We start from the raw sequence: 16,152 nt of genomic DNA, 5'->3' as shown, positions 1-16,152 counted from the left end.
GCAGTGATTATTAAGCATATTTGTTGAATGACACTATGTGCTTCAGCACCATATAAGGAAAAGGGGAAAAGGCAGTGGGGAAAAAAGTACAATAATCCCTACCCCATACCTTTGTTTAGCCCAGTGCTTGGTATAATGACAGGTGCTCAATAAATACTTATTGAAATAAATTAAAACTATAGATATTTATTAAGGGGTATCAAAAAAAGACTTTATGGGGCTGGCCCAGTGGCAGCTGGGGTTCATGGGTTCCCAGGCATGGCCCTACACACCGCTCATCAAGCCATGCTGTGGCAGTGTCCTACATCCAAAATAGAGGAAGAGTGGCACAGATGTCAGCTCAGTGACAATCTTCCTCACGCAAAAAGGGTAAGATTGGCAACAGATTTTATCAAAAAAGACTTTATCAAGGGTTGGCAAACTATGGCTCGCAAGCGAAACCAGGCTGGTGGCCTAGTTTTATATGGCCCCTGACTTAAAAATGGCTTTCACATTTTAAAATCATTGTTCAAAAAAAGAATATTGACAAAAATTATATCTGCCCTCAAACATTAACTATTTACTACTGGCTCCTTATAGAAAAAGTGTGATGATCCCTGGTTTATACTATTCTCACTGATGAGCAGGGAAGTTACTGTGAAAGAAACCATTTTTATTTATAAAAATGAAAAACTGAACATAACCCATGGACAATGGCTTTGTTATAAAAGATCTAATACATATTATATTGTCACTAAATTATATTATCACTAAAGGATAAATACATGAACTATGCTAATACATGCAAAAGTCTACAGAAAACAGTAAGTAAAGGAGATAAAGAACAAGATATATACTTTAGGCATATCTTTCATATTTTTGAAATAAAACAAGGATAGGAACAAACGTCACAGTTTTAAGGTAGGTTTTGGTTTATAGTGATGGTATTCGTGAACATTTTAGTTGTTTTGATGACCCTGATTATACCACACTAAAAACTTATTTACATATAAAAATTTAAAAGGGGTTTATATAACTCACCCAACTATTTGATAAATATCTCCAGATTTTCCTTCACGTAATTTCAGGATCCAAGCACCTGGGTTTGCTTTTAATTGAAAATATCCCTTTTAAGATGAGAAAAATATGATCATAGTTAAATGACTAAAAATATATCCAACTGTTCAAGAAAGATTATATATGAATCATCCAAGAAAGTGTTTACTAACTGTGGAATGAATTCTATAAATGATTTCCACAGAAGGAGGTTTTGCAATAACCAGTAAAAGCACATTCTGAGAGCATGCTTCCCTCATTTTTGTTTTATTTATCTTATTTAAGGATTCAATTTTGTTTCCTGGGAGCTGTTTAGCAATAGGAGGATAAAAATTATTTCACCTTATTATTAGGAAAACTTCGAGGATTTCACCAAAATATCTAATTAAATATCATCAATTAAGTACTTATAATACTTACAAGATTGGCCATCACTATTGTATCAACCACAACAGGTTTATTTTTTGTGCCGAGTGTAAACTGCAGACCCCGAGGAGGTTGATCTGTTATTACATCAAAGCAGTGTCCTTCAAGTAACAGATATTCTAGTTCATACTCTGCTGTAACAGTTCTCTCAATCTATGGAGAAAATATATCGTTTTTGGTATCAGTAAGTCTCATAATACAAATTTTGTAATAAATAAATGTGATTATTTTAATATTAGCCAAAGCATCTTGAGGGGCAACTTCAAGTCTTTCTTTTACATGAAGGAACAGTTGAATCAATTTCTTGAAGACCAACGTTCATGATGAGTATTTTTTCCCTTCCCATGACATCAGCTCTACTCCCATCTTGTGATATATGCACCAATTTCACAAGCAGGAAAGATGTGAGCATGAACGGATGCTCTGTGAGTTATAGTATTCAAAGATCTCTTCAAGTCAGATTTAGATGGGAAACTTCTCAAAGATCTGCTTCATTTGCTGTTGCCCTAGAACTCCCACTTCAGACCTGGCAAGACAGCCAACCTATCATCATCTATTGCCTTTCTTGTCATTTTTAAAAATTAATGTTTAATTGTTTTGCACTCTAACATATGCTCATTAAAGAAAATTTAGCAAACGTGAGAAAGTGGAAAAGAGAAAAAATAAGAATCACCTACAGACTAAACATTCATAAACACATCAAACTCACTGATTTCTATTTCTTGTCATAAATTTTTTTTTCCTAAGAAAGTGTAACCTACTTTTCATTTAATATAGTTTTCTAAGACATGTCCTTATCTCTATAAACACCCTTTTAAATGGCTGGACATTCCAACTGTTTCCAGATTTTCCTCTATTAAAAATGTTACAATAAATATTTTAGGGATAAACCTTTTTCTCTACTTCACATGAAAAATATAACCAATCATGAAAATAAATCAAATGGTAAGTGACTCTTATGTAGTTTGGCAATTTTGTTGAGCAGATAAGACAATGATGCTATCTATATTTACCTTTATTTCACTATAGGTTTTTGACACTATTGTTTAGTATATTTAGGATACAGAGGATTTGAAAATCTATAGTGTATAGGTTTGTTTCTTTTAGAGATTGGCACCTGAGCTAACATCTGTTGCCAATCTTCTTTTTTTTTTTGTTCTCTTCTTTTTCCCCAAAGCCCCCCAGTGCATAGTTGCATCTTCTAGTTGTAGGTCTTTCCGGCTGTGCTATGTGGGACGCCGCCCCAACATGGCTTGATGAGTGGTGCCATGTCCGCGCCCAGGATCCAAACTGGCAAAACCCTGGGCTGCTGAAGCAGAGCGTGTGGACTTAAGCACTCGGCCATGGGCGGCACCTACTGTATAGTTTAACTGTGATTACCACAGAAATAATTACAGTACTTATGTACAGCATTTTTTCTTGAGTCTAGTTCTCATAATTTTACTGTTTTTAAGAACAAGAAATAAGTAACTTCTTTGGAAACAGTATTCTTTTCAACCACTTTAGTTTGGTTCTGAATTGGTTGTTGAATTATTACAATTCCAGTGATGAACTTCACATACTTCCTTAGCCTGTGTCCACAGTCCTACAGCACTTTGGATGGAAAGATTTAGAGGGGACAGTCTCAGAATAGGAGAACACTAAAAGTTAGAAAGAAATCATAATATAGTTCAATCCCTTCATTTTACAGACAAGCAAACTGTACCCCAAAGTGATTATGAAGTAAAGCTTAACTATTTTTTATTATGAATTAGATTAGAATTATGAATTAGGTTAGAGTCCAGATACATTCAGTTTGTGCCTAATAATATCTTCATTTTATAATATATTAATGTGAAAATTTTTCTTGTCCCTATATATTTGTATAACAGACATCAATTCTGTTGACTTATTCAAACCACACCACCAAAAACAGCCAAGCTGTTTTTTAAAGAGTTCTTTCTAGTAAAAACTTTAACTTTTATAATAATTTCATAAAAGTGATTTAAGTTAAATTAATTCCTATTATTAAGGTTTCTTTTCAGCAAGAATATAAAAGCCAGTGATCCTTTTTGATGTTCACATCTCCTTTATATTTTATCTGTTCTAAATATTAACTGTTCATATGAGACATGAATTTAATACCTTTCAAATATAACTTCGGGTGCCCATAAATATTGCTAAATAGAAGTGTTTATTGTATCGTTCTGTGGCTGAATAGTTAAGAAGTTAGCTTCTTCCTTTAAAAAAATGTAAGTTTAATTATAAAGATGAAGATTTGGATTTATTAAGATTATCTATGGCAGTCAAAGAGGAATTCTTTGACAATTACATTGGTAATACATCAATTGGTAATACATCACATCAATAAAACTGATGTCTAAATTATTTATATTTCAGAGTGGCAAATAAATTTTTTCTGTGAATCCCTTTTAACATAGCCACATCCTATTTTCCTTTAGCTATCTTTTATTTACTCATTTCCTGTTTACTGGGCAGATGACCACTACTGTTTCAGGCATTGTGGTATCTCTCAGATACAAGCTGTGATCAAACAGAACTGCAGAGTCTTTGGATGCAGTTCCCACAAGCTGAGAACCACCCCTGAACTCAGGTAAAAGTGTCTCTCACTTTAAGCTTTCCTGTAACCCACCTTTGGCACCTTTAATTATGGCATTAATAGTGGTTGTGCAAAGAACAAACTCCTGGTAAAAGAGAATTTTTCTACATCCAGCTTTTTTCAGGTGTTTATGTAATGTTCAGGAGTTAGATGCAGCAAGGAATACTTTCACAAGCTAATGTGTAGTGACAAATCTCTCAATATTAGTCTGATTTTTGCCAGGGTGTGCTTTTTTCATTTACCTACAACTCCTCCTTTCTATTCTAGCAAGTGTCTTTACTTTGTTATTTCATATTCTTTTAGGATAGGTGTAGGTAAAATTCTAAGTATGTACAGCACAAGTGGAAGAGAAGAGCCTTAGAGGTGGGTAACCTTCACAGCTGCTAGAATTTATATTTCCTTCCGGTTATTCATATAATCTATGAAGACAGAAGAAATTATTTCTTTTTATTTTAGTCTTCTAAAATAAATAGAGCTAATGTCCATTTAAACAGCTTCTAAAAAGACATTGCTATATTTGCCACTCACAACAAAAAATGTTTAATCTTCATTAATTGTTTAATAGTTGCTGAAATTTTTCACCAGCAGATTCAATTCAAAATCTTTTCTAAGCTGCACTAATTCTCCTACCACAAACTTTTTACCCTTTTGGTTAGAATCTTTAAAGCTACCCTATTGATAGATATGGCTGAACTCAATGAAGAATCCAATAGACTCATTTAAAAGATCCAACCCATCATGAGGAAAAGAGGATTTTTTTTTTTTTACTTCTTGACAAATTCATTTCTGAATTTGCCCTCACAGATTTTATTATTTTGCTGTCTTTCTATTCTTTCCTTAGATTTAAAGGACTGATTTCAGAAGACTGCTACAACTGAGTTTTAGGTTTTTCCTCAGATGGGTAAAGTTGGGGGTATCGGTGAGTATGTTTCAGGGAAGTGAATTAGGATCCCACAGACTCTATTCATGAGTGGATCAGAAGAAACTTGCCTAGAAGGAAAATCTTTAGACAAAAAGTAACACGTGAGAGGCATGAGAAAAAAATACGATGAACAATCTTAACCAAATTATTAGAGGTACAATGCTTATGCCTAGGTCAAGGCAATGGCAACATTCTGAAGGAGCTTGTCACACACAGTTGGAAATAGGTGAGAGGCCATGCACAACCAGGCAAGAGGGAGGACAGCGAGAAGGATGTATTTTCTCTCCAGTTTCTGGATACCCATTCTCTAGGTAAACTCCCCTAAAATTCTTATGCTTTTTGTGGTTTCTGAATCTCTTCCCAATTTTTGAATGGAATGTTTTGAAAGACTCAGTGTATTTTAAAATAGTCTCCTCCTCTTTTTTGTGCTGAGGCAGGAGTGACAAAAGGTGGGGAAGAGAAGTCTGGTCATTGCCTGGACAAGGGTCATGCTGGAGGCGATGGGAAGCAGTGCACCCAACCTACAGTACACGAGTCAGCTCTTTTTCCTGCTTTCTTACCCTAATCTTGTTAGGACTGCGTTCTCCGGCTATGAGCTATGGGGCAAAAAAGAGTTTCAGACGGAACTGCTCCTTTCTGAGTTAAAAACAAAACCTGAAGGGCAAAACAGGTACTTAACGGTGTTGCCCTAACTCACCACGCACCCATCTCCATATTTTTTACATTGTTCATCCTAGAGTAGCATGTATGAACCAGGGGTCTGAAGCAACAAAAAAGGCAGGTGCAGGTACAAACTCGGAAAACTACAGAAGCTGAATTTGGAAGTTAGGGAAACTCAAAAATCAAAGGAAAGACTAGATCAGGACCTAGAATCGTAAAGAAGAAAATTCTGGTGAGCAGCCATAGTACAATCACTCATTTGCTACAGTTATCGTAGCTGATAAGAATTGATCCTATTTGTCTTCCTTTATATAACTTTATGTGATAACTTACATCCTTTAAGTGAATATTATCAAGGTCACAGTTGCTGTGCACTGTTTCTACCAACCAGCCTTCAGGAGTAATCATGTTGAGCGTTAGAAGGGGTGATTCCGGGATATCCAAGAATTTTGCCACTGGTCCAATATTGTCATTAGCCATTAACATCAATTCTGGTTCCAGAACAAAACGGTAAAAGCTGTTGACAGAATATAAACAAAAATACATACTGTGACCAAAATTGAGATTTCCTCTGTCTAAAATATTTTAAAACTGAAAATGGCTTAAAAACGTGACCAGAAAGTCTTTATTAAAAAGATTAAAAACACACTATACTGCAGAAGAGCTAATGCTTATAAACAGTGGAAAATTATCTTGTTTATATTATTATCTATTATAAGACTGTGTATATTATTACACCCTTGTTAATTATTTCTTAATGAACACAATTACAATCCCTTTAAGATATACTGGTTTATGCAGCTTCTAGTATTTCATGATCTGTTCATCTTTTTTTTGTTGTTTTTTTGTTTGTTTGTTTTTGAGGAAGACTAGCCCTGAGCTAACTACTGCCAGTTCTCCTCTTCTTGCTGAGGAAGCCTGGCCCTGAGCTAACATCGTGCCCATCTTCCTCTACTTTATACGTGGGATGCCTACCACAGCATGGCATGCCAAGTGGTGCCATGTCCACACCCGGGATCCGAACCTCCGAACCCCGGGCCACCGAGAAGCGGAACGTGCGAACTTAACCGCTGCGCCACCGGGCCAGCCCCGATCTGTTCATCTTTTAACTGATCCTCCTTTAAACTTGACCATGGTCTATTTTTCAGCCATTGTACTGGCTCTTAGCACCACTAATAATATGAAGAGAAATGATAACCAGAAAGCAAGTAAGATTCAAGCTAGAATCTGGTACCAATTTTAAAAATTCAATTAAAACCAAAGAGGATTGAGTTGAAAGCAGCTGCTTATTAACAGAACTTTCACAAGTACCTGAAGTCTTAATGTATCTTAGCCTTATCTCCCAATATCATGCACAATAAGAATTAGTTCTATTATTAAGCACAGTGACTGTCACTATTTTGAGACTGCAGCCAAGGTGTCAGCTGTGCTGTAGTTAGCTCAAGGCTGGAGCGGGCAAGGATCTACTTCCAGGTGATGCAGTTCCTCAAGGGCCACTGGAATAAAGCCTGCAGTTCCTCACTAGCAGTTGGCTGGAGACGGCCCACAGCTCCTTGCTACAAGGGCACCTCCAGCAAGCTTCGTCAGACAAGCACTCAAGAGCAAGAGAGAAAATGCCAGCAAGACAAAAGTCACAGTCTTTTACAACCTAACTGCAGAAGAGACATTACAGCACTTTTGCCATTTTCTGTTCACTAGAAGCAAATCACCAGGTGCAACCGAGGCTCAGGAATAATCTACACAGAGTGTGCATCCCAGGAGGCAATGATCAATGCAGCCATGCCTGAAGCTGCTTACAGCAGGCGGGCAGAGTAAAAAGGAAGTGGGTACAAGGGGACTGGAGAGAACACTCATGAAGCAAAGGTGCAAAACACGCGCTTGGTTTGTCAAATGCAGTGGAAACGTCGTCAGGTAAGAAGCAGCCTTAGGATGCTGCAAACAGCAATTTCTTCATGATTTAGTAAAAATGATTCAGCTGTAAAGAGGAAGTTAAGGCCAAACTGCAGTGGGAGGTACAGTGAATGAGAGAGGAAGCGGGGTATGATGAGTCTTCGAAGATGCTGAAATGAGAAAGAGTGGAGAGGAGCATCAGGGCTCTAGAGGAGGAGAAGTTAAGGGAACACTTTCTTTTTTTAAATGGAATAACTCTTAGGACTGAAAGAAACAAGCTAGTAGAGTGGCTAAAGACAGGAACAAAGGGACTCTGTGACAAAGCAAGGATCCAGAACAAACAGAAAAGCATGGGATCAAAACAGAGAGGGAGTATCTGCCTTAACCAAGAGGAGGGAGAGCACATTCTCCCGCTACCGCACGGGAAGGCTGGGGAGGCACAGCAGACAGCGGAGGAATGGCAGCAACTCCCACCCATAACCTCTATCCTCTCTGAGCAAGAGACGGGATTCTAACAGTAAAGGGCTGGGAATTAATGTGTCAACTATTTTGCTTGATACATGCCATTGAGTAAATAAGACTCTGTTGAACTCATAGTTTAAAAACAGTTGAATGGTTTTCATCTCGTGCAGTATCAGTTAAGCATGTTGCAAAGAAAAAATAAAAACAGGTCCAGTAATTACGGTCCTCTTTTCATCGCAGCATTTGCAAATCTTTCAAAATGAAATTACGTTCACTTAGACTCACCTCTTTAAGGGGGCTTCTGAAAGCTTACCCCTGCAGTTCATGAACAACTTCACCTTCATGTTGATAATCTTGCCAAGTACCTATCAGAAAAAAAAATTCCCATGTTTGATATTAAGTCATATTAATAGCTAACATTCAGCAAGCATTTACTATGTACTGGGCGCCACACTCACATTTTATATTCATTATCTCTTTTGATCCTCAAAACATCCTTCTGAGGCAGCTACTTTTACATTTGAGGCACAGAGAGATGTGGTGATCTGCCCAAGATCACACAGTTAGTCATGGCACGGGTAAGCTTTGTATCCAAATAGTTATTTCGTTGCCCAAGGGCTATACTGCCTACCTTTTGCCTGATGTGACTTTCTTTCATGGTATCTAAATTTCCTTAGTACTGAAGAACAATCAAATCATTATTAGAGTCTTGACCTGCAAATACAAAGTGTGACCTCACAACAATGGTGAGGATGACCTGATCCTTTTGGAAATTCACTTATTGTAAGAGATGTAGGAAGTTCTTGCCTACATACAGATAAAATACTCTGTTTTCTTTTCTTTTTCAACTTTATATCAATTATGGTTAATAAATTATCTCTGATCTATTTCAGTTAAGCATAAGAGGTAGGAGACCTATTAATTTATTAATATAATTAATTATTAATTTTTATAGCCTCCACTTCTACATAGGCAACAAGTTAGTGAAGATTTGAAAGATATTAGACAAAAAAGAATACATGTAAAGGGGAAAAAACATCTATGGAACAGAAAGGATGCCGGCTTGATGAAGAATTACAACATACAGACTGGGGATTTAAGAGTCTTGAGTTTTAATTCCCATTCTGTCATTCCTCATATTTGCTACAACGGAGGTCCCTGAGCCACTGTTTCTCCCAAGTGTTAAATGAGATACTTTCCATTTCTTCCAATAAATTAATTTATGCTCTACAGCATAAATTTTCTCTATAGTAAAAAATAATGTTACATGAAGTGCTCAGTTGCTCAGAAATAAAGTATGCTATTATTAACAGTTGCCTTAGCAACTCCAGGCGGTTGCACTTGGACTGTGAGATCAGAGAAATAAACTTGAGTCTTGAAGGTACTGTTGGCTCTGGCCAAACCTATTGAATACAACCTTCAGGTTTCCTCTTCCCTTAGCTTCAACTGTTTGGCTAATGTTACTTATTACACTTTAAGCTTCAACTAATTAAGCTTAGGCATCAGTTTCTCCAGGAGCCATTCTCCATATCTGGGGAAAAATGAAGACAGGAAGACACCTGTATTGGTCTGCTCAGGCTGCCATATTAAAATACACAGACTGGGTGGCTTAAACAACAGAAATTTATTTATTTTAGATCAAGGTGCTGGTGGATTTGGTTTCTGGTGAGGGCCCTTTTCCTGGCTTGTGGGCGGTAGCCATGTTGCGGTGTGCTCACATGAACTCTTCTTTGTGCTTGTGAAGACAGAAAGAGGTCCCTCTCTCTCCTCCTCTTCCTATAAGGCTATCAATCCTATTGGATTAGGGCCCACCTCGATGAACTCACTTAACCTTAATTACGGCCTAAAGGCCCTATTTCCAAATACAGTCACACTGGGGGTCAGGGCTAGCCTAACATATCAATTTTAGGGGAGAGGGAGGTAACAATTAAATTCATAGCAACACCTAAACTTGGTACTGCCATAAGGCCCTGTGCACAGCTCTATCATTCATTTCCTATATTGAAATATGACAACTATTTAAAATGTTGCATAGAATAAAGAATCTTGAGCACAGATATTTGATTATACTTGAAAACAGCCTTGAAAGATTAATTATAAATTTTGAAATAAAAGTAGTACATAATAAGATGTAAATATATATAAAATACATTATCTTACGATCAGTAACTGTGACATTTTCTGTGCTTCTCTTGTCAATGGATCAACAATAGCAATGACATCAAAGAACATATCATTCTCTTGAGGATTTATCTTTATAATGCTAATAAAATAGAAAATAAGATGAAAGATGATCAGTTAAATTTCTTCAATTGCCTAGTTAATCTTAATCCTAGCTATATACATTCTTATAAATTGCTTTCTATCTCATTGGATTAAAAAATTCTGGTTATTTCAAAGAAGAAAATGCAAATTTGAAAGTCTAATGTTCATGTTCAATAAATTAGAAAACTAGAAAGAACTGGAGAAAACGAAAGTAAGATTTTTATGAACAAGTGATTTTAGAAAACTCTTCAAAGAATAACACTATTGAAAATTCTGATAATTTTAAGCCCCCCAAATTCTCATGGATCATACAATATAAAAAATAAAACCAGGGTGTTGTGTTAGTTGAATATATTTTCTAAGATATTAGAATGATAAAATTAACTATTCAGTACTTTTATTAAGTTTAATATTAAAAAAACCCCAACATCCTATAATAGGAATGTTCAGGGAAAAAAACACCCCAATTTATCACTTTAACTCCAGTCATCCTCTCCTCATCTCCTCCTCTCTGTCCTTTTCACTTTGTCTTTCATTGATCTAAGTTCTAAGTTAGAAGAAGGACTAATCTTTAAAGGAAAATGTTGAAAGGAAAAAGGCCAGTGGGAAATAATCAATTCTATCTTGAATACAATTAGAAGTTAAAAGTATACATTTAAAGTACAGAATATTCCAATTGAATAACTGCTTTAACACGGTAATAATACAGGAAGTCAGTTTGAGATGTATGAATTAAATATTTCGCATATTACAAAGGGAAAAAGATTACCAAATAAAAAGGTACACCTGTAAAATTACAGGGATATTAGTCTTCTTTCGTACACACACTATAAATATCTAGAAGACTTTGCAGTGAAAGGATTAATTTCTTAGCAATTAAATAAAAGCTAATGTAAAAGTCACTTCAAATATGGGTCCCCTGATGTAGAGAAATGAAAGACATTTTATTTTATATGCAGTTGATATGATTTACTTATGTTAAAATACAAGTGGCAGAATCAGACAACAGATCCTGCTGGATAACTCTTGCTAGAAATAAGGGATACAAATCAGATGTTTTAAGTTAAAGTGACTATCTACAATCATTCATTCCTTTAGTTATCTTGGTGAAAATTTTACAGATTACTACCATACTTGTAGCACTACTCAAAACTGGTCATTTTCTATATGCTTTCTGAGCTGTTATTATGGTGAAAGTAGGCATCTATGTACTGCTACTTGAAGGTTTTCCCCCCAGACTATTGCCACTTCTGTGAGGTTGTATGAATCAGAATTCCAGAGTCCTCATCATCTACTTAGATGTGTGTTGGTATAGATGCAGGACAATTTTCTGAGCAGAATCCTGAGCCTATTACGAGGTGTCACACTGACTTATCTAAGAATGGAAACAGAGCATCCCTTTTCTCAGGCAACATTCACAACTCTATGCTAACTCTATATACATCACCTTTTTAAGGCAGCAGATTTCCACTCAATCGCCAAGAAACTATTGCTACACTTCATGCCATTAGTCAGGAGAAATAATGTCAAGCACACTGACAGTCAACAATTATTAAAAGCTTAAATCACAGAAAACACAGTGAAGAACAGCTTGAGGTATATGAAGTTCATCAACTCTTAGATACACAGTCATATGCTGCTTGACAAAGGGGCTATGTTCTGAGAAACGCGTCATTGGCTGATTTTGTCATTGTGAGAACATCACAGAGTGTACTTACACAAACCTAGATGGTATAGCCTACTACACTTCTAGGCTATATGGTACTGCTGTCATACATGTGGTCCATTGACCAAAATGTCATTATGTGGCACACGACTGCACTAAACATATTTCAAACAGGTCAAAGCAGTAGAAAGCCGGGTACTCAGCCAATATTGTATTCATTCTGTGTAGAATTGTTTTACTGAATTAACTTTGTTATGACACTATCAGTTTATGTATAAAAACAGGTCAAATCATCTATTTTAAGGATGTTAAAGACACTGCTCATTATACAGAATTATCTTTATGAAGATTCCTAAGAGAAATTCCTGTCTGTCCTTTACTAAGGTTAGTTACATTTCACCTGAACAACTCATTTGTTTTCATTCGTGAACTCTGCGAATGATGTAAACTGGAATTTCTGGCATGCTCAAGGGAGGCAGGCAGGCCAGCCACTACTCCAGTGGTCTGCAAGGCCTTCTTCGAGACCTTTAGCATCACACACTTGCATCTGTCACTGCAAGTTCCTGGGATGACGGGGTGACAGGTCAGGGTTGCTATTTTTGCTTTTGGCAAAGATGGTGGAAGAATATCAAATCCACATATTCTGGAGAGAAGGCCACAGGGTAATATAGAAATTCAACAGAGATCCTTCAGGGCTGAGAAAAATGTAACTGTGCTTTTCATTTTTCACTTTCTTCCAGATTTCAATTTACCCCTACCTTTTTCTTTCTCCTTTTGCAAACAATCTATAACTTACCTTGTTAAATTTAAATATTCTCATAAAAATTTAAATTTTAGAAAGAGGAATTAACAAATATATTAATAATAAATTTTAACATATTGGCTCCATACAAAAGCAGACTGCCAAAGATATAATGCTGCATAAAAAAATACACATATGTATAGTGTATATAACTAAAAAGCTGTAATTGAATGAATTTTTCAACGTGATTATAGAAATATACATATTTTCTCATGAAATAATATACCTACATAACTATAAAAATATTGGAAATGTATAAATTAAAACAAAAAGTGACTTGAAGTTTTTGCTCATCTCTGTAGCATACTGTATTATCCTAAATTTTAACAAATTAACAGTATGTGACATGCATAAATTTATATATAAAATTGAACTATATTATAAAATATTATAATAATTATCCTTGATAGGAAAAAATCAGAAGCAAACTCTTTGATAGATGAAGAATGGTATTTCTAGAGACAATTACTAAAGGTGATAATTTTAAGACACTGCATGAGCTCGGAGAATCTGTAATAAGAGTAATAAAAAATGTAGTATAGTTACTTTTACAAGTAATGAGGCTTTCTAACAAAGAATATGGGCTTAGAAATCACTGAGGAATCAAACATATGATTATGGTTAAACTGCCTTTATTCTTTCCATCTTTCCACTAGGGCCTGACAGAGCAAATCCTTGGACTCTTGGTCCATGCAGTAGCTTTATAATGCATCAACTTCACTAGGCTGAACTACATTTTGCAGAATTCCCTTTCCCTCACATTTCTGGTTTGGGTGGGCCACAAGAGAGATTCTCAGGAGGTGGGGAGGGCAGGAGAGGGGCAGCAGTCATTTTTGTAGCTCACCCACTTTGTCACTTATCTGCTGATTCACCTCGTTGGCATGAGACACCAGCTGGTTCTACCTTCCCCAGGACCCTCCCTCTACGTCTCTGACTCCTGGGTCATGCTTAGCTCTGTGACAGAGGGCTCCCACTGTCGGCAGGAGCCCACTATATATCAAGGTCAGAGGCAACAAGAACTGACACAGGTCTCAGTCCATCCTTGTGGGGTTCCAGCTTGCTCTTGATCCCCCAACTTTACAACCACCTTTCCTTCCTCACTGCCTGCCCTGTGTACTTGAAGCTCCAGTATAGAAGTCAACAGCCTTGCAGAGACTGCTTAACCAGCTCCCACAAATGCATTAGGTCAAATCTTATAACACTCTTTTATTTATTTATTTTAAATAAATATTTTAAATAAATAAAGTCTTATCTATACACTCTCCATATACACATGCACACACATAACAATGTTTCTACGGCTCTGATTGACACTGACTATATAGTCTAGCAATGCTAATGTGTTTTGTTCTACTTTTCCTAGGCTTCCAAGAGAAATAAAATCCAAAGTCATTGTTTCTTCAATAAATTAATATCTTCAATCAGGTTATGAGTAAGTCTTGCTGGAGTTGATCCTACATTTAAGGTAGGTATTCACATTTCTTCCCTGATTAATGTGAGTTAATTTTATAGTTAAACCTGAAATTTTCAGGTTCAATCTTATTTCTCTTATTTTCACGTTGTGAGAGAAACCTCACTATTTGTGTAACAAATATGCAAAACAACTAGCTACAATGCATTAAATATCTACTATATTCAAGGCAGGAGACCTGCAACTCACAAAAACCCTGAAGGGTAGGGATCATCATCTATATTTTACAGACTAAAAAACTGAGGCTAAGAGAGGGAGCTAGATAAGTGGTAGATTAGGATTCAAATATTAGGGTTTTTTGACAAAAAAGCTCATGCTGTGCCATGCGACCAAAGTTGATCTAGATAAATATATCATACCAACATGTGTAAACACACAGAAAACAAAAGTTAAATGCTTAAATTATATACATGAACTCAGAAAATTGTGGATTACTGACTTTGCGTGTTAAAAAGAAGCAGGCATTAGACGAGTTATGTATCATTGCATAAACATAGATATAAACCAATACATACATACTACATATCCATTTACAATAATGCCCCAGAAATAAACAGAAAACACTGGAGACTTGTAAACCACTGTCACAAAGTTACATCATATCCTTCCCTCTGTGGAAAATAAGGCAGGAGGCTTCAAAGCAGCAGGACACATTGACTGACGTGAAAGCTAGAGAAAGAAAGCAGAGACTACACCACCACAAACTATAAAAGATCAAACGTTTTAGACGTTTCATATGGGAGTAAATCATTCCAAACACATCAAAATTCCTAAGTATAATTTAATGGAATGGTAAAGTGACTAATGTTTACAATGATAGTTTTGAATATTCTGTGTTAAATTACTTCAGCACATGGTATTTAAGAGATCAAAAACGTTTCCAAAAAGAATTCTATTAAACGTGTTTAAAATACTTAAAATTAAAAGTATTGAATCTCAGTTATCTGAAAAAAAAGAAAATGAAGACTTCCTTCTCAACAGTGCTAGATAATTTCTTTAAAAAGTAATTTTCCCTGAGAATGATAACACTACACACGTGTAAACAGATCTCAGGAGAAAGCTTTCACAGCTGGAGCACATCACGTCTTCTAACAGTAAATGTGAGCAACGTAAGATTGCATCCACCACAAAACCAGAAAACTGACAAGGAGGTGCAGCCGTTTTAAGTTTGTGTTAAAGTAATTTGTCTCAATTTAGTTTTATAGGAGAAGTGATTAGAAAAATATTATAAGATAAAACACGTCTGTCGTTTGGTTACATAACGTCTAACTTATTTTTCCCCCAATTTTAAGTGGTGCTTAATTCAAAACAAAATAAAACAAAGGTTCCTTTCTGGGGACACAGATAATTGCATGTTTGTAGATAGAGCTTAATGAAATTTATTTCAAATATCTTAGAGGACTTGTATATAGTGAAATTATAAACTAGTTTATAATTCTAAAACTATTTCTCTGATGGCTGTCTTCAGAAACCTAATTTTTGTGAAATAAATTTTTAACCAAAAAAGTGTTCCATGGATAAATAAGTTACGCAACTACTAAATTAACCAAAAATAAACTTTTCTTGTGTTTTCTTTTAGTTACACCACATCTCATAAACCGTTAATACGTTGATACACACTGACAACCTGCCCCCTCCCCCGCCCAAGGACGCAGTGTTCTCTAAACTTCGTTAACCAGAGAACAGTTTTTCTCTCAGAATATATCTGTCAACATCTCAGAGTAGTGTTCCACAGAATACATTTTGGGACACGCTATATTTGGGACATGTCTACATTTTATCAATCAGAATTCTTTAGTAACTGAGTCTTTTATACATTGAGAATATAGAGATATTATCATTTATAACGATTATTCCAAGTTAGTGCAAAAATTCCAAATAGTCTTGAGCATGAAAGAAAGATAAGAATAAGACAAATCATATTAGGTATAACTTACTTGAAACTTCATATCCT

At 35.8% G+C, this 16,152-nt stretch overlaps 1 protein-coding gene across 4 annotated transcripts in view; it reads right to left on the bottom strand.

Moving 5' to 3' along the window:
* Positions 1-16,152, bottom strand: part of UGGT2 (UDP-glucose glycoprotein glucosyltransferase 2) — a 184,460-nt gene that overhangs the window by 42,226 nt on the left and 126,082 nt on the right. For all 4 annotated transcript variants that reach the window (XM_046664577.1, XM_046664578.1, XM_046664579.1 and 1 more), the window contains 5 exons: positions 10,155-10,257; positions 8,280-8,359; positions 5,976-6,159; positions 1,456-1,614; positions 1,021-1,106 (listed from right to left, as the gene is read on the bottom strand). In XM_046664577.1, the coding sequence (XP_046520533.1) occupies positions 1,021-1,106; positions 1,456-1,614; positions 5,976-6,159; positions 8,280-8,359; positions 10,155-10,257 (612 nt within the window). The remainder of the gene's footprint in view (positions 1-1,020; positions 1,107-1,455; positions 1,615-5,975; positions 6,160-8,279; positions 8,360-10,154; positions 10,258-16,152) is intronic.

The sequence above is a fragment of the Equus quagga genome, chromosome 6 (genome assembly GCF_021613505.1).
Source record: "Equus quagga isolate Etosha38 chromosome 6, UCLA_HA_Equagga_1.0, whole genome shotgun sequence".
NCBI lineage: Eukaryota > Metazoa > Chordata > Mammalia > Perissodactyla > Equidae > Equus > Equus quagga.
The sequence above is the reverse complement of the archived record's forward strand: the minus strand, read 5'-3'. Positions and strand labels throughout refer to the sequence as shown.